This window comes from Triticum urartu, chromosome 7A (assembly GCF_056163025.1).
Source record: "Triticum urartu cultivar PI428250 chromosome 7A, HENAU_Tu73, whole genome shotgun sequence".
Taxonomy (NCBI): Eukaryota; Viridiplantae; Streptophyta; class Magnoliopsida; order Poales; family Poaceae; genus Triticum; species Triticum urartu.
Window position 1 is genome coordinate 229,787,164 of NC_141879.1, and position 19,814 is coordinate 229,806,977.

At 43.3% G+C, this 19,814-nt stretch overlaps 1 protein-coding gene across 1 annotated transcript; it reads right to left on the reverse strand.

The window, feature by feature from the left end:
• Nucleotides 1-2,806: 2,806 nt before the first annotated feature.
• Nucleotides 2,807-6,482, reverse strand: LOC125525784 (E3 ubiquitin-protein ligase RGLG2-like; the record flags this gene model as incomplete). Its single annotated transcript, XM_087532489.1, has 11 exons — nucleotides 2,807-3,752; nucleotides 3,854-3,910; nucleotides 4,006-4,177; nucleotides 4,280-4,407; nucleotides 4,501-4,606; nucleotides 4,702-4,781; nucleotides 4,891-4,988; nucleotides 5,072-5,185; nucleotides 5,267-5,407; nucleotides 5,518-5,602; nucleotides 6,435-6,482. Coding segments are annotated over 11 exons (1,110 nt in total), but the record flags the coding sequence as incomplete, so codon positions are not given.
• Between the last annotated feature and the right edge of the window lie 13,332 nt (nucleotides 6,483-19,814).

Sequence of the window (19,814 nt, forward strand, 5' to 3'; positions counted from 1 at the left end):
GTGGTGAAAGTATCTAGTGTTTGTATCTTCATCTTTAGCCCGCTTTTTAGCCCTTTGTTTGTAAAATTCATTGAGTTTAGTAGATTTTGTTCATACCCGGTGGTCTGTGAGTTTTTCAACACATGACCTTGTTGGTGAAGATGCTTCATTTGGATTTAACTAATTTTTAAAAATGATCAAATTTATTATAAAAGTTCATCGGAAGTACCAAGTATCTAAAAGTAATAAAAAATACAATGAGATTTCGAGACCACTACTGCCGCCAGAGGAAGCCGTCAACGCGTCGATGTCGCCCCCCACCATCGGAACGGGTTTGACCTTGTCAATGACAGCCGGGAAGTCTTCATGCACATGCCTCTAAGGACCAGCGTCATGGAGTCGCAGTTGTCGCCGTTAAACCCTTGTATAGATCTAAAACACCTCACCAAATATTGCCACATGGTGAGAAACCCATACCTTACCGCCCCAAAGAGATAGCAGGAATCTATGTGAAGCTCTGTTGACTACTTTCAGACGGATGAACTTGAGGAGAATCGGAGCCCGGAAGACAAACTCAAAAAGAAACGCCGCCATCCGTCCAAGTGTCGCGCCGGCCAGGACTAAAAACCCCTAATCTAAACTACCAATCGGAGCGGAGGCATCGGGATTTCCCTCCCCATCACCAGCCGTCGGATGGGTTTAATTAATCCGATCTTCAATGTTAAGCTCTTGTTGAATTGTTTTTTTTCTTCCTACACCATCTCTCTAGTGTCCCTGCAAGAGCACTAGGGCATTTACAATGCCGACTCGCAAATTTCCTCCGCATTTATCCGCGGATAGGGGGAACCAGTTTGCGGACACTGATGCCGAAGGCCGCCATCCAACGCTGCACGCATACATTTTAACAACGGTTCAAACTAACCGTATGAAATTCTTGCAAACCGGTCGATATTCATCAATGTTCAGATAGGAAATAGCACAAATCATCCATACATATCATCCAAATAAGTCTAGTACAACAATGATTGACCGGATGTCCAACAAGTTTTCATCAACGGATCATGTCGTCCCACACACTGCCCCTTCAGCTTCATCCAACTGCGTGTGTACGTAAATGGTTGTCCCTGTGTCCTGCGGTATGTCACGGCAGCGCGTGCGGGCTATATAATGTGTAGACCAATATTGAGTGAATGAATGATTTAAACAAGTTGGGCAAGAAGAAGCAAAACTTACAATCTCCTCCTTTGCCACGTGCAATGGCCACCTTGCCTCCTGTAGAAGTGAATGCTCTAGCCAATGCAACCAAAAGACCGATCTGATGGAAGAGACTAGGCAGCACATTATACGTCAACACTCTCCCTCGCGTGTGGCTCCCTCAGGCCTAAACATGGACCGAAAGTGGGCTGCAATTTAATTACGCCAGCCGGGTATTGAACTCAAGACCTCTTGGCTCCGATACCATATAGAAATGAATGCTCTAGCCAATGCAACCAAAAGACCAATCTGATGAAAGAGACTAGGCAGCACATTATACGTCAACACCTCCAACTAACCAACCACGTGATAAAACTTGGTGACGATGGTCTGGATGGCGTATCAGTGATCCGATAATGACCTCACATTGCGTTCTTGAATGATGTGCATGTCACAGAGCGCAATGTGCTTCTTGCGTGAAACGATTCCTGCACTTGCTGTCAGAAGGTCCCCCTCTGCTCCTGCCTACGAAACCCGCAGATACGGCCAATCACACATCGCACAACAGCTCATTCTCCATGGTCGAGTGCCCCGCCATCCTTCGTACTCTGGAAAACTACATGGCGTCCGAAATTAAGCAAAATGGCATTTGACTCTATCGGGCGTGGTGTCCGCCATGGAGGGCGTTGACTGGGGGGGGGGGGGTACCTGGGTACAAATGGCTCCAAGGTGGACATCGCCGTCGTAAAAGGTGAGTGGGCCCTCGGTGCTGGCAGCGGACGTCCGGCAATGCCTCTGTGGCGGCCGGAGAGGTACATCGGCGGTGGCAGAGGTGGAGGGAGCTGATGCAAAATAAGGGAGGGAAGGGACAGAATGGAAGAAAATGGGACCGAGGGAGGAGGGTGGATTTAGTGGGCCTCGGGTGTCGGAGTCCTACATGGCTGTTGTCCGGACTCCCGCAATCCCAACCCCCATCTCCACTTTGCGAGAGAAAATGCGTACGAACCGTCGAGCAGACTGATACAGACCTGCGTTGGATGACATAACATGTCAGGACCGCGCGATTCGGATGGTTACGGGCGGTTTGACGGTCCGCGTTGAAGATGCCCTTACCCCTAACAAAAAAGGGGACGCTTCTTGTATTGTTCTAAGCCTCTTTGGCATGATTTTGAAAACCGTTCTCAAGAAGCCACAGATTTTCAAACTTAAACAAGTGCCTAGGCCTACGAAACTGGCCATCAGTAGAGACGAGAATGGACGCATGATCACTCAAAACAGTAGGCAGATGAAGCACTTTGGTATCGGGGGTAAACAGCACACCAATAATCCGGATTTCCCAGCCTCTCTCTCACCCAGCGGCCTGTAAATCGCGATAAGAAATCCGTGGCGCCAACCAGTAACCGCAGGGATCTGGCAGTGCGCGCGAAACGAGACAAGCACTGAGCTGTCGAGGCTCCCCACCCTCAGCGCCTAGCGCATTTGTCTCGCTCCACCGCCACCGGGACAGCGAGCGACAGTGCCACCGGCCGCCACTCTGGAGCGTCAGGGGCGACTGGCAGGCGAGCTAGCCTCTAGCGATTAGACAGGCGAGCCAAGCTCTCCCTGACTGCTACAGCGCGCTGCGGCTCCCGCTCTGGTCCTCCCGACTTGGCAATGGGGTAGCATGGACGGACGTGTATGCACCGATGGCACAGTGCACCCAAATCCTTCCTCGTGTCCGTGGTGCAGCCTCTGCCTCTCCTTCCTCCATCCTCCTTCCTCCCTAGGAGTGCTATATATGGCGTGTGTCGCCGTGCCTTCCTCATCCTCACACTACCTCACTCTCAGTCGCACACGCAGTTTTCTTGAATTCTGGAGCTGTTTCGTCGGCATTGTATTGCCGGGGTGCAGCTTAGCCGTGTATGGAACTATGGATGGATGGATGGTGCAGGCGTGCAGCCCGGCTTGATGCAAAAGGTTAGTGCATGTATGGCTGGCTGGCTGGTGCCGCTTGCCTGGCTCCCTGAATGCCATCCGAGAAGCGCGCCGCTGTGGGAGGCGTCCCTCCTGGTTGGCATTGAGGGAGTCATGCAGGCCTCGGCTCCTCCTTCCTTCCTTCCTTCCTTCCTTCCTTTACTATGCCTTTCTTCAGGTCTTGCTGCCACTTTGCTAACTGTCCGCGACGGCTTATCCTATCCGTGTGTTTTTCATAAACCAATACAAGTTGTTCTACCACGCATTGTGGGATGCCCATTTGTATTCATTCATTTACTAGGAAGTATACGAAAATGCAAGGCGTTTTCGGGTTTTGCGTAGGGCATAAAAGGTCACATAGGTTGACAGCCAAATGCACTCGGTACCAACCACTAGTAATACTAGCATTAGGTTTGAACGATGAACTACATCAATACCAAGGCCATGTATATATTTACACTTTCCTTTGTAACAGCATCGACGTTCTTTTCTCGATATCCTAAGTGCGCACAAAGTATATATAGTTTGCTTCTCGCTCAAGAGCTTCAATAGAGCCTAATCCTTGTGGAGATAGCCCTCTGGCAAAGAGGGCAAACCTTCAGATCTTTCCCGCAGTCGGCGCATGTCTGCATTCCCATACATCATCAGTTTATCAGTTCAAAAACTTGGTGATTTAACATCAGAACCCCAAAAAAATTTAAGATGCATTTTCAGGACGTTTGAATACCTGGTGCCCACATCCAAAAGCCAGGTTCTTTGCTTCAGACCAGCAGATTGGACAAGTCTGCACAACGGGAGTTCAGCATTGGATACAAGTGTCAAGCGTAGCCACATCACTCAGCACACAAAAACTGCTGCTTACAAGACACTGAAACATACCTGCTGATCACCCACATCACTGTCCTGTCGAGGTGCTGATGCATTCTTCTGTGGCGACCCATAGCTGGTGCTAGTCGATTGACTCTGCTTGACTGCTGAGCATCCAGAGGGTTGTCGATATACACTCACCGGTGGAGGTAACACCGATTGGTGCGGAAATCCTCTTCGTTTGCTGCCAAAGAAAAATACAAAGAAGTTGAGTCTACTGCTGCAAAAGGCCATGGTTGTAGCTTTTCAGCAATTATTATTTGAGTTTAGTTAGATAGTAAAATACCCAAGAAGCTGGAGGTTCATTGTTGCCTTGAACTGAGCTGGGATCTCCATAAGTGCTGAAAGAGCAAATTCTGCCTCCTTTTTGCTAGTAGGAATAGGCCTTGACATGATCTCTGTGAAGTTGACAAACTGCAGTGAACCAACATCAGTATTTCTCATGATTAGTCCAGTCCAGATATAGAGGGTCAAAGTCAATCAACAAAGATTGAAAAAAGGATTTACCTGGAAATTATCAAATGCACGAGAAGGTATGTTGTCATCAAATTGCCTCATCATATCCCAGGGCCCATCACCGACTCCAACAAGCACAATTGACAAAGGGTAGTCACTGGAAAAGGAAATCGCAATTGTGTTGAAATGTAAGAGTTCCGGTAACAATTTTGTAAGTAGATACAATTTCAAAAATATCTTAATTGTTATTACCTTGCTTTCACAATGGCATCTATAGTTTCCCTTTCCTGTGGGCTCAACTGGCCATTACTAGTGTCAACACTGCGTGTAACCTCTGCAAGTTTGCAAGGAAAGCATAACAAGAATCGTAAATTATAGACTCTTAAACTCAGGTAATATTTTACAAAAGAATCAGCACAGTACTGGTACGAGAATATAAACCTGTCCATCTGCTATTATGAGCAGAACATGGTACTGGCCACCACTACTATCAACAATCCCAATAGCAGTCTCAATCATAGGTGCAAATGAAGTGGGACCTGTTTGTAACAATAAATCATGTAAGATAAATTATTATTACCATGTTTTATTGAAGAAGGCTACAAAATATTGATACACTAACCAGCCAAACGAAGCTGTGGAACAATTTCTCTGTATCGACCAAGTGCTTGTTCGAATCCATCACACGGCTGGTTCTCAGGATAGAAGCTAAATACTTTTTGATCATGAGTGGTAGCTGTAGTTTGAAAACAGGATTGTCATATATTCATTTTTTGAACCAAAAAAAAAAGAGCTGTGAGGCATGCTATGAACTGACCATCGCCGAATCCAAAGCATGGTATCAGATTGTCCTCATCAAATCGTGCGAGGGTTCTCCCGATAATGGATATAGCCTGCTCATATGGGTTTGGAGTATTCCCTATTGCATGCAAGCTCCGGTTGTGGAAGGACACTTTACCTAGTTAAAAGTAGCAATCGTAACTCATCAGTTATTTTTTAGAAGAAAGTACAAAAGGGAAAATAAGGAGTGAAATTATAGCGATGTCATGTTTTCATCATTGAACAAACCTGTCCATTCGTTGCTCTTGGTGAAATCAATCCCAACGATTAGATTTGAGGACTCAAGTCCAGCATGTGAAAGAGCATCAGTCACCTAGATTAAGCAGGGAAAGCTGAATTATCATGGTATAGGAAAGATGTGCTATGTCCACATGTGCTAAAAGGGGAACACAAGAACTCGGTATGTGAGATGCATAACGTAAATTAGTCCTACACAATGGGCATTCCACACACAAAACAAATAGGTGAGCAACTAATGAGCTCGACTGCAGTCAGTGGTTAGCAACTAAGAATATCAAGAGTTCCACACTTTACTTCAAGAATCAGTGCACGATGCTAAATATTGTATCACATGGGGAATTTTATGATATCCAAAAAAACAAACAGAGAAGAGCAGAGCAATCTACAGAAGATGAATATGAATCGATTAATTCTCAAGACATTTGCACACCAACAAATGCACTTCCATTCAACACGGCTAGAACGGATTATCCCACAACTCACAGACCGCGGAACTATTTCCACCGACTGCAGTCAGTGGTTAGCAACTAAGCATATCAAGAGCTCCACATTTACTTCAAGAATCAGTGCACGATTGCAAAACATCACACATTCGGGAAATTTTATCCCCCCCCCCCCCCCCACCCCACCCACCCCCAAAAAAAACAGAGAAGAACAGAACAACCTACAGAGGATGCATATGAATCGATTAATTTTTAGGACATTAGCACACCGACAAATGCAGTTCCCTCCAACACGGCTAGAACGGATCACAGCACGCAATTCACGCACCACGGAACTATTTCCAGCCAATCGAAACGGCCCACGGCCACGAGGCACGCGTGTACCGCCGTACCAGGAAGCATAGCAAGAACCGCGGAGCAAGCATTAACAGGAAGAAGAAATCACCGGTCGATCTGGCTGACCTGCTCCAGGGTGTGGTAATCGTCGCCGAACTTGGCGAAGCGGTAACCCGAACAGAATCAGCAATCTGCGGAGAAGAGCGAGCAAATCTTGGAAGGAAAAAGGGGTAGGGTTTAACCTGGAAACGGCAGAGAAAAACCCTCGCCGAGAGCAGCCGAGAGAAATGCGGAGGAGAGACGCTACGCTACCAACAACCGGGAAAAGAATTCCATGAGACCAGGTCTCACGCGAGACCCATCCTGATGGATGCCACGTGTCATCTATCAGGACGGGTCTCACCTGCTAACCATGAGACCTGGTCTCATCTATCAGGGCGGTTGTTGCCGGGATAAGATAGAGCAGCGGAGAGGAGATATAGTAGGGGATTAAACAGGCCTCCGGCCGAGATCAAACAACCCACATTGCGTGAGGGGAAATCCGTCGTGAGGAAGCAACCAACCCGTGGGCGGGGCGTGGCGGGGCGTTGCAGGCAAGCTCAGCGCCCAAATCGAGCGGCGGGGCGGACAGACGAAACGGGCAATCGGAACGTTCGTTCGTTCCTTCTACTTCTGGAATCCGTGGGCTCGATCTGGGCCGCGGTAAGTTACGGGGGCGGGCCCAGCTGCCAGACCCATGTGCTCGGAAAAGTAGGATAGGTGTCACGGTGGTGCTCCGTGAGGAGAGATGGACGGAGATGCAGTAAAACTGGGGCGACAAGGAGAAGCATGGGGGTGCGTTTTTAGCTGGTTTCTGGTGTGCATATGTCCATCTTATCGACAATGTGTCCAGATAAGGCACCATATGGCTTTCTATGTGCAAAATGACAATTTTCATCTCATATATTTGATTACAAGAGGAAGGTCCGTCCTACTAAACAAAGTAACCGTCATCTTCACCGAACCTTGTGAGCATATCGCGTGAAAATGGACACAAAACTGGCGGTTTAAACATTCACTACTTTCCTAACCGTATGTTGTCATGTGCGGACGGCCATTTTGAGCACCATCACCAGAAGAACCCTTTCCAGCTAGGCCTGACACGTTCTAGAAGGGCAGAGATTAAGCAATGGACGGTTTCAGCAAAAAAAACTTAAGCAATGGATCTTGGAGAATAGGTGCTAGCACGATGAGTGTTGGGTTCTTCTTTTTGTAAAACCTCTTTTTGTTAACCCAAGTCTAAAAACCCACCTCCATTAATAAAGAAGAGCGGGACTATTTAATAAAATAACTAGAGAAAATCCAAAAAGAAATTATTACGATCCACCCAAAAATCTCTCTTCAAATATGAATGTACATGGTATCATCGGCCGACCTAGCTACTAACAAACATTCCAACAAGCAACGCCCAAGCCTGTGGGTTAGCCTTCGAAATTTGTGAGGTTAGAGGAGCTACTAATAGCAAGGGGTCAAGGGATGACAAAAAAACCTATGGGGTCAGCTGACCCCATAGCCATAACGTGGCTTCACCACTGCCAACAAGCCGTCCAAACAAAGACCACCATCAAGGATGCATGTGCACGTCTTGTCAGTGGGCCTCTTCTAGTCGGTGACTCCAAATCAGCCGCGTCGCCATAGTGCCGGCTCACCAGGCGCTCGGGTCCTCTGGTGCTGGATCCTTACGGTACCGGCCGGAACACCTCTCCTTTCCCCATCACCATTCCGGCAGACTATGAGTCCCACCGGGAAAGAGCGTCCCGCCGTGGGAAGGAGAGGATAAGGGCCGTCGAGGGCCATGTCACGGTGGAAAATGGTGGCGACTAATGCGGCGGCGCGGGCGGCCGCAGAGGAGGAAGTCATCCGCACCTGCATTGTGAAGAAACCGCAGCGGAAGAACGCGCGCGCCCTAGCCCGAGAGCAGAATCAAATGGTCTGTGCCATGGCCGAACTGCCACCGAATGAGGACAGCTCGGGCGACGAGCAGATCCGGCTCAATCCGTATTGCATCTTCGACCAGTCCTTCCGCAAGAAGGACAACAAGGGCGCCGAGAAGGGCAAGAGCGGCCGTGGATGAATGCCACCATAGCCAAACATGCCAGATTTTGGTAGTTTGGTGGCGTGTTTAGTATAGTGTGATGGAGTAGCCGGACGATGCATATGCGTCAACGTAGTTGCATGAGTTTGTATGGATTTGAGATATAGTAATTGAGGTGTCCGGCTTTGGACTTCATTTTTTGAGGGTGCCCGGTTAGTGCCCGTGGACGCACCCGGGCGTGTACGCGGGCGTTTGAGGGGCCAGATTTGCCAAGTCCGCCTGTAGATGCTCTTGTTACAATGTTACAATGAGTATTGGTTTCAGACAAGAGAAAAAGAGAAATTCAAAGAGGTACACTAAGATAAAAAGGGAGGAGAACCATGAAAAAACTAGGCATGGAGTTCGGCATCATAAATATTGAGGTTAAACCAAAATAGAAGAGGTCTCTAGCTTTTCACCTTGAGCGAGGTTGTAACGCCTTGAGCGTGGTCATTTGGCTGTCACTCGGCAACACCCCCTAAAGGATGGAGAAACGTTGTTATATGGAAAGGCGATGAACTAGTGAGGATTATATACTAGCTAACCCGGGTTCTGAGAAAATCATCCGTCCATTCCACAACTTGGCTAAACTGAGAACCAGACAGTCGAGCACCACCTTGAATAAGCACAAACTAGTAACATCTTCAAGAACGATGACCCAAGGGGCATGCACGATGATCAAGCATCGCCACCATTTGATGCTCGGGAGAATCTGAGGTTTCCAAGAAGGACGATTATATACCCTCAAAACATCGTCAAGGAGATGACGCCCATGGCTCCAGGGCGTTGCTCACATCTACCCCCGGCTACCAAACGAAAGACAAGGTCGTCTTCACCCAGATATGCATCGCTAACTGCTAGCTTGAGAGCTGAGTTCTGGGCGCAAGATCCGTTGTATGCCTAGTCAGTCTCATAGCCCATCATGCCATCAGAACCATCTTCGAAGGTCGCCGCCATGGCTCTGAAGGAAATATGCCCTAGAGGCAATAATAAAGTCATTATTTATTTCCTTATTTCATGATAAATGTTTATTATTCATGCTAGGATTGTATTAACCGGAAACATAATACATGTGTGAATACATAGACAAACATAGTGTCACTAGTATGCCTCTACTTGACTAGCTCGTTAATCAAAGATGGTTAAGTTTCCTAACCATAGACATGAGTTGTCATTTGATTAACGGGATCACGTCATTAGGAGAATGATGTGATTGACTTGACCCATTCCGTTAGCTTAGCACTTGATCGTTTAGTATGTTGCTATTGCTTTCTTCATGACTTATACATGTTCCTATGACTATGAGATTATGCAACTCCCGTTTACCGGAGGATAAGCTCAACGTTCATCTACAACGTGGGTAAGGCAGTTTTACACACGCAGAATACTCGGGTTAAACTTGACGAGCCTAGCATATGCAGATATGGCCTCGGAACACTGGAGACCAAAAGGTCGAGCGTGAATCATAAACTAGATATGATCAACATAGTGATGTTCACCATTGAAAACTACTCCATCTCACGTGATGATCGAACATGGTTTAGTTGATTTGGATCACGTGATCATTTAGATGACTAGAGGGATGTCTATCTAAGTGGGAGTTCTTAAGTAATATGATTAATTGAACTTTAGTTTATCATGAACTTAGTCCTGGTAGTATTTGCATAACTATGTTGTAAATCAATGGCTCGCGATGTAGCTCTCTGTTTATTTTGATATGTTCCTAGAGAAAACTATGTTGAAAGATGTTAGTAGCAATGATGCGGACTAGCTCCGTGATCTGAGGATTATCCTCATTGCTGCACATAAGAATTATGTTCTTGATGCACCATTAGGTGACGGACCTATTGCAGGAGCAGATGCATACGTTATGAACGTTTGACAAAGCTCGGTATGATGACTACTTAATAGTTTAGTGCACCATGTTTTACGGCTTAGAACCGGGACTTCAAAAATGTTTTGAACGCCATGGAGCATATGCTATGTTCCAAGAGATAAAATTGGTATTTCAGACTCATGCCCGTGTTAAGAGGTATGAGACCTCTGACAAGTACTTTGCCTACAAGATGGAGGAGAATAGCTCAGCTAGTGAGCATGTGCTCAGAATGTCTGAGTACTACAATCACTTGAATCAAGTGGGAGTTAATCTTCCAAATAAGATAGTGATTGACAGAGTTCTCTAGTCACTATCACCAAGTTGCTAGAACTTCGTGATGAACTATAATATGCAAGGGATAACGGAAACGATTTCCAAGCTCTTCGTGATGCTGAAATCGATGAAGGTAGAAATCAAGAAAAGCATCAAGTGTTGATGGTTAACAAGACCACTAGTTTCAAGAAAAGGGCAAAGGGAAGAAGGGGAACTTCAAGAAGAACGACAAGCAAGTTGCTGCTCAAGTGAAGAAGCCCAAGTCTGGACCTAAGCCCTGAGACTAAGTGCTTTTACTGCAAAGGGACAAGTCATTAGAAGCGGAACTACCCCAAGTATTTGGCGGATAAGAAGGATGGCAAAGTGAACAAAGGTATATTGGATATACATGTTATTGATGTGTACTGATGCGTCTCCAACATATCTATAGTTTTTTATTGCTCCATGCTATATTATCTACTGTTTTGGGCAATATTGGGCTTTATTATCCACTTTTATATTATTTTTGGGACTAACCTATTAACCGGAGGCCCAACCCAGATTTTTTGTTTTATGCCTATTTCAGTGTTTGGAAGAAAAGGAATATCAGACGGAGTCGAAACGGAACCAAATCAACTAGAGAAGTTATTTTTGGAAGGAAACACACCTGATGGACTTGGACCCCACGTCAGAAGATACGGGAGCTGCCCACGAGGGTGGGGGCGCGCCCTGCCCCCCTGTCTCGTGGGACCCCCGTGGCTCCTCCGACGTCATCCCTGCAACCATATATACCCACGTGACCTAAAACTTCCAGAACGCAACATAGATCGGGAGTTCCGCCGCCAGTAGCCTCCGTAGCCACCAAAAGTCAATCGAGACCCTGTTCCGGCACCCTGCCGGAGGGGGGAAACCTCACCGGTGGCCATCTTCATCATCTCAGTGCTCTCCATGACGAGGAGGGAGTAGTTCTCCCTCGGGGCTGAGGGTATGTACCAGTAGTTATGTGTTTGATCTCTCTCTCTCTCTCGTGTTCTTAAGATGATACGATCTCGATGTATCGCGAGCTTTGCTATTATAGTTGGACCTTATGTTTATCCTCCCCCTCTTCTCTCTTGTAATGAATTGAGTTTCCCCTTTGAAGTAATCTTATCGGATTGAGTCTTTAAAGACTTGAGAACACTTGATGTATGTCTTGCCGTGGATATCTGTGGTGACAATGGGATACCATGTGCCACTTGTTGTGTGTCTTGGTGACCAACTTGCGGGTTTTGTGACATTGGGAACCTATGCATAGGGGTTGGCACATGTTTTCATCATGATTCTCCGGTAGAAACTTTGGGGCACTCTTGAGGTCCTTTGTGTTGGTTGAATAGATGAATCTGAGTTTTGTGACGCATATCGTATAATCATACCCACGGATACTTGAGGTGAGATTGGAGTATCTAGGTGACATTAGGGTTTTGGTTGATTTGTGTCTTAAAGTGTTATTCTAGTATGAACTCTAGGGCTGTTTGTGACACTTATAGGAATAGCCCAACAGATTGATTGGAAAGAATAACTTTGAGGTGGTTTCGTACCCTACCATAATCTCTTCGTTCGTTCTCCGCTATTAGTGACTTTGGAGTGACTCTTTGTTGCATGTTGAGGGATAGTTATGTGATTCAATTATGTTAGTATTGTTAAGGGAACTTACACTAGCGAAAGTATGAACCCTAGGCCTTATTTCCTATCATTGCAATACCGTTTACGCTCACTTTTATCACTTGCTACCTTGCTGTTTTTATTATTTCAGATTACAAAAAACTATTATCTACCATCCATATTGCACTTGTATCACCATCTCTTCGCCGAAATAGTGCACCTATACAATTTACCATTGTATTGGGTGTGTTGGGGATACAAGAGACTCTTTGTTATTTGGTTGCAGGGTTGCTCGAGAGAGACCATCTTCATCCTACGCCTCCTACGGATTGATAAACCTTAGGTCATCCACTTGAGGGAAATTTGCTACTGTCCTACAAACCTCTGCACTTGGAGGCCCAACAACGTATACAAGAAGAAGGTTGTGTAGTAGACATCAAGCTCTTTTTCTGACGCTGTTGCCGGGGAGGTTAGCGCTTGAAGGTATATCTTTAGATCTTGCAATCAAGTCTTTTAGTTTCTTGTTTTATCACTAGTTTAGTTTATAAAAGAAAATTACAAAAAAAATGGAATTGAGTTTGTCTCATACGCTTCACCTTTTTAATATCTTTCGTGAGTATGATGGAAAGGATAATTGTGCTCAAGTGCTAGAAGAAGGAATCTATAAAATGTTTGGCACTAAATATTTGAATGATGAGCATGATTGCAATGTTGTTAGTATGAATTCCTTGAATATGCATGATGCTAATGATATGCAAAGCCACAAGCTTGGGGAAGCTATGTTTGATGAAGATGATATTTTTTGTCCCCCAAGCTTGGATGAGCAAATTTACTATGATGAAAGCATGCCTCATATCTATGATGATTATTGTGATTACATGTATGCTTTAAAGAATAATAATAACCATGAAACTTGTCATCTTGATCTTTATTTTCAATCACATGATAGTTATTTTGTTGAGTTTGCTCCCACTATTATTCATGAGAAGAAATTTGCTTATGTGGAGAGTAGTAAATTTTCTATGCTTGTAGATCATGAAAAGAATGCTTTAGGTGCGGGTTATATTGTTGAATTCATTCATGATGCTACTGAAAATTATTATCAGGGAGGAACATATGCTTGTAGGAATTGCAATAATATCAAGTTTCCTCTCTATGTGCTTAAAATTTTGAAGTTTTGCTTGCTTTACCTTCCTATGCAAGTTGATCCTTGTTCCTACAAGTTGTTTGCTCACAAAATCCCTATGCATAGGAAGCATGTTAGACTGAAATGTGCTAGTCATATTCTTCATGATGCTCTCTTTATGTTTCAATTCTTATCCTTTCTGTGAGCATCATTGAAATCATCATGCCTAGCTAGGGGCGTTAAAAGATAGCGCTTGTTGGGAGGCAACCCAACTTTATTTTTGTTCCTTGCTTTTTGTTCCTGTTTAGTAATAAATAATTCATCTAGCCCCTGTTTAGATGTGGTTTTATGCTTTTAACTAGACCATGATGGCGCGCGTTGCAGCGCCTGTCTATTTTTTCTATAGAATGGTAGGAATTTTCTTACATGAAACATTTAAGTTAAATATGTATAAACTTTATGCACATCATGTTTGTATAGTCACCTAATATTTCGTGGGTGATATGCATAAAGTGCCCATCTTGCTCAAGGCCATCTCGAAAACAAAAGGTAGACATATTTAAACCGTATTAATGAACAATTGGAATTAAAATGCCTTGCTCATAGCAGGATGCCACATGGTATGACTTACATCCTAATTAATAGCATAAAGCAAAGCATATTTAATTAATCCCAATATACAACACAACTGTTGGACAATCATAACATATCCTACTTTATATAGAGTTAGGCTGGTTGTCGATCTGCCCCCCTTCGGGTTGGGTGAAAATTAATGCTGATGGATCGCTATTGTCAGATGGAAGAGCTGGAGCTGGCATGGTGTTATGAGATGACAATGGACCTATTATTTTTTCCTCTTGCATAGAGGTTTTCTCCTATCAGGATGATTTAGAATCATAATTATGTGCTTGTAGGCAGGGCTAATATATCATTGGCCTTCAGAGGAGTGACCTTCCCATGGTGATTGAAGTGGTCTCTCTTACGTTACAAATATGATTCAAACCAGCGACATGGATAGATCGGTGTATTCCTCTTTGGTGAAAGAAATAAAGCACCTCTTGAGTCTTCGTATAATTAGTATTACTCATGTTAGGCGCTCCCAAAATAAAGTTAGCAACTTTCTGGCAAACTCTGCTTGCTTAGAAAGTATAAATATAAGTTGATTGTGCTCTGATCCCCCAGGTGACATTGAGCTGAATCATGTTGATTGTATACTGTTGTGATTGCGTAATACAAGTGTTCTACCTACAAAAAAAGGTTTGTTGTCTTCAGTCAACTAGAATTACGTTGGTTAGAAAACATATTCCAACATATAGGAACAACTTAAAAGGGATAAAAACTAAAACTTGATGACTTCATATTTTCACATAATAGCATTAAAATATTTGGCTTACAAATTCCGTTTCATTCAAGAAACAAGAAAATAAATCTCCTAAATTTCATCACTATAAAGCACGTCTTTTTGTTTGGAGCTTTAACTTTTGCTCAACGTCATCTCCTTTTTAGATCAATATATTAACTGCAGTCTTTTGCTGAACGACACTTGCATGATCACGAGTCAAGATTGCTGAATGAAATATATAGATTGTTTTGCTATTAAATGTGCCTTGATAGATCAGAAATGGAAGTAGAGGTTACTAAGTAACAGACATAATAGTTACCTTTTGCATTTTCTAGTGTGCCATATATGAATTTGAGAGCTTGACGTATATAGCACTGTAACTGGATTAACGAAAATAACATGGCTACTTAGCACACCCTGCACTTTGTCAAACAATACTGGAGCAGGGCATGAAGTGAGGGACACAAATAATGTAGAAACTTAGTGCATGAACAACTGTCTATTTAGTGCTTCCATATGAAAATAATCTCACAATTTGACCATTAACACTCTCAACAATTGGAAGATGTGGGCGTTGGAGCATTATACTCACAGACAACAAATCACTCAAACTGAAAGCATTGCCTCAAATTGAATTAGATTCTTTCTGGATAACTGAATTGATAGCCCGTTCCATGGCCATCTAACATGAAACAAATATGATAAAGGAGAGTATAGATGGAAGATCCTATGTGGGTACAAGAAGAATTCAATTACGGATCCCACTTCACAGTCTATTGAAGAATGAAAAAGGAAATACATGACACATTTAGAATATACAAGGCCCGATAAATGTTAAAAAAATAAGGGAGAGGTAGCTAGGTAAGACAAATGACTATCATGGCTACATATTATATGCATGATGCTGAGACTTTGTTATTTGCCAACATAAATACCATTAACAGCTGCTTTGCTCTATGGCTTTTCCATTCCCTCGTTTTGAACACATGGCTTATACTTCAGTTCTGATGAGTAATTAAATATTGAAAATCACTCGCTACAAGCAATCAAAATACAGTCACCAAATAAAAATTAAGAAAAAGTATCATACCTTCACCTTTGCATTCCTAGAAAGCAAGGCATGCCCCAATACAGAGGGACTTCAAAAGCAGGACAAATATGAATTGATCCTCTCTGTCCTCACGTCGTTTATTTAGAACAGAAAAGCTGAAAAGAACATGGTTAATCTAAGCCAACTCTGCACTTTGTGCAAGAATTTGGAACCCAAACAAATAATCTCACACTATAACTACACTTAGAAAAATATCATAGCTTCACCATTGCATTCCCAGAAAGTGAGGCATGCCCAAATAGGGCTTCAAAACTGAAACATGTAAAGGAAAATACCTTCAAACAGAAGACCCTGATCCATACCGTCCTCAAGTTGTTTATGTAGAATAGAAAAGCTGAAAAGAACATGGTTACTCTGAAGTCATCTCTGTACTTTGTGAAGGAAGGACCCGAGCAAGTAATCTCAGGTTGTAACTATTAGCACTTTGAACAATTGGAAGATGCTGCGTTTGAGCATGTATTATTCTCATGCAAGAAATCATTAATGGTGAAAGCAGTGCCTCACCTTTCAATGCACCAGAATCAACCAACCGTGGAACCGAGATCCAATCGGTCGAGATCAGAGAACCTACGTTTATTTGAAAGCACAAAGAACAGCATAAATAAATAAATAAAAACCTTTAACTCGATGCAGAATTGGGGGTAGGATGGAAGTAGGAAGGAGAGACCATTCGCTAAAGAGGGAAGACGAATCAGCAACCTGGGCGTCAACCATAGCTGTTGCGGAACTGAGGAGGGGAATGGGCAAGGAGAAGATAGACAGTGGAGATTATATGGACGCGAGAGTAAAGGGACGAGCGTGAATTGACAATGTAACTGACCTGCAATTATCTGCCGGCCTCTCACATCCATTGCCATTAATGGCCTCTTGTAACCGTGATTCAATTATTGAATCGACGGAGTCGAATCGACAGCGGACGATCCGCTGGCTCGGGCACCGCATCGTGGAATCGCCAGGAAGACAACCTCGTCGGGTGCCTTGGCCCCATGCGAGGCACACCCGCCCTGAACCTAGGCGCGGTCGCCATGGATCCTCTCTCCGGCATCGGTCGTCAGTCGTGACACAGGGTCGTGGGAGTTTTTTTTTGAAGGGAAAGCCCCACGTAGGGGACTGTTAAAGGCCCGTAAGGGAGGCTTGTAAAGGCCCATTAGGCCGATGTTACTTGAGAAGTCGAAAAAAGCAACGAGGGTAGCGGCCCGAGAAGGTTAGCGCTTGTCAGGAAGCCTGAACTCGCGATTTGCGTGCAATTAAGAGCAGATCGGACGGCCTACGAAGCCTAAGAGTGATGATCCAACGGCTAAAAATGGTAATGGTCTGAGAGGGCAGGAAAAGTGCTCAGTTATAATGTATGTAAATTAGTGTTTGTGCCAAGTAGAACCTTTGGGAAGACTTGGGGGAAGTCTTGATGATCATGCTGTAAAAAAGAGAAACTTTAGCGCTCACGAGAATTGCTTCCATTTTTATTTGGAGAGTGATATTTAGTTAATTCTTTTTGCAGATGATTAATAGATAAATTCCTCAGGTCCAGAAATTTATTTGAGAATTTTATGAGTTCCAGTAGTATAGGTTTGATCCAGATTACTACAGACTATTCTGTTTTTGACAGATTCTGTTTTCGATGTGTTATTTACTTATTTTGACAAATCTATGGCTAGTAAAATAGTTTATAAACCATAGAGAAGTTGGAATACAGTAGGTTTAACATCAATATAAATAAAGAATGGGTTCATTACAGTACCTTGAAGTTCTTATACTAACGGAGCTTACTAGTTTTCTGTTAAGTTTTGTGTTGTGAAGTTTTCAAGTTTTGGGTAAGAATTCGATGGACTATGGAATAAGGAGTGGCAAGAGCCTAAGCTTGGGGATGCCCAAGGCACCCCAAGGTAATATTCAAGGATATCCAAGAGCCTAAGCTTGGGGATGCCCCGGAAGGCATCCCCTCTTTCGTCTTCGTTCATCGGTAACTTTACTTGAAGCTATATTTTTATTCGCCACATGATATGTGTTTTGCTTGGAGCGTCAATTTATTTTGTTAGGATTTGCTTGCTGTTTGAATAGAGTACCAAGATCTGAAATTATTAAATGTTAGAGAGTATTCACATAGTTGCAGAATTATTTGACTACTCATTGATCTTCACTTATATCTTTCGGAGTAGTTTGTTGTTGCTCTAGTGCTTCACTTATATCCTTTTAGAGCATGGTGGTAGTTTTATTTTGAAGAAATAGATGAACTCTCATGCTTCAATTATATTATTTTGAGAGTCATAAATAGCATGGTAATTTGCTTAAAATTCTAATATGCTAGGTATTCAAGAATAATAAAATTCTCTTATGAGTGTGTTGAATACTAAGAGAAGTTTGATACTTGATGATTGTTTTGAGATATGAGGATGGTAATATTAGAGCCATGCTAGTTGAGTAGTTGTGAATTTAAGAAAGACTTGTGTTGAAGCTTGTGATTCCCGTAGCATGCACGTATGGTGAACCGTTATGTGATGAAGTCGGAGCATGATTTATTTATTGATTGTCTTCCTTATGAGTGGCGGTCGGGGACGAGCAATGGTCTTTTCCTACCAATATATCCCCCTAGGAGCATGTGCGTAGTACTTTGTTTCGATAACTAATAGATTTTTGCAATAAGTATGTGAGTTCTTTATGACTAATGTTGAGTCCATGGATTATACGTACTCTCACCCTTCCACCTTTGCTAGCCTCTCTAGTACCGCGCAACTTTCGCCGGTACCATAAACCCACCATATACCTTCCTCAAAACAGCCACCATACCTACCTATTATGGCATTTCCATAGCCATTCTAAGATATATTGCCATGCAACTTTTCACCGTTCCGTTTATTATGACACGCTTCATCATTGTCATATTGCTTAGCATGATCATGTAGTTGACATTGTATTTGTGGCAAAGCCACCGTTCATAATTCTTTCATACATATCACTCATGCATCATTGCACATCCCGGTACACCGCCGGAGGCATTCATATAGAGTCATATCTTGTTCTAAGTATCGAGTTGTAATTCTTGAGTTGTAAGTAAATAGAAGTGTGATGATCATCATTCAATAGAGCATTGTCCCAAAAAAAGGCCAAATGAAGAAAAAAGAGAAAGGCCATAAAAAAGAAAGGCCAAATAAAAATAATAAAAAAATAAAAAGGGGCAATGCTACTATCCTTTTTTCCACACTAGTGCTTCAAAGTAGCACCATGATATAGCAAGTCTCATATATTGTGCTTCAAAGTAGCACCATGTTCTTCATATAGAGAGTCTCATATGTTGTCACTTTCATATACTAGTGGGAATTTTACGTTATAGAACTTGGCTTGTATATTCCAATGATGGGCTTCCTCAAAATGCCCTAGGTCTTCGTGAGCAAGCAAGTTGGATGCACGCCCACTAGTTTCTTTTGTTGAGCTTTCATACATTTATAGCTCTAGTGCATCCGTTGCATGGCAATCCCTACTCACTCACATTGATATCTATTGATGGGCATCTCCATAGCCCGTTGATACGCCTAGTTGATATGAGACTATCTTCTCCCTTTTTGTCTTCCCCACAACCACCATTCTATTCCACCTATAGTGCTATATCCATGGCTCACGCTCATGTATTGCATGAAGATTGAAAAAGTTTGAGAACATCAAAAGTATGAAACAATCGCTTGGCTTGTCATCGGGGTTGTGCATGATTTAAATATTTTGTGTGGTGAAGATGGAGCATAGCCAGACTATATGATTTTGTAGGGATAACTTTCTTTGGCCATGTTATTTTGAGAAGACATGATTGCTTTATTAGTATGCTTGAAGTATTATTATTTTTATGTCAATATGAACTTTTGTCTTGAATCTTATGAATCTGAATATTCATATCACGAGTAAGAAGAATTACAATGAAATTATGCCAAGTAGCACTCCGCATCAAAAATTCCTTTTTATCATTTACCTACTCGAGGACGAGCAGGAATTAAGCTTGGGGATGCTTGATACGTCTCCAACGTATCTATAATTTTTGATTGCTCCATGCTATATTATC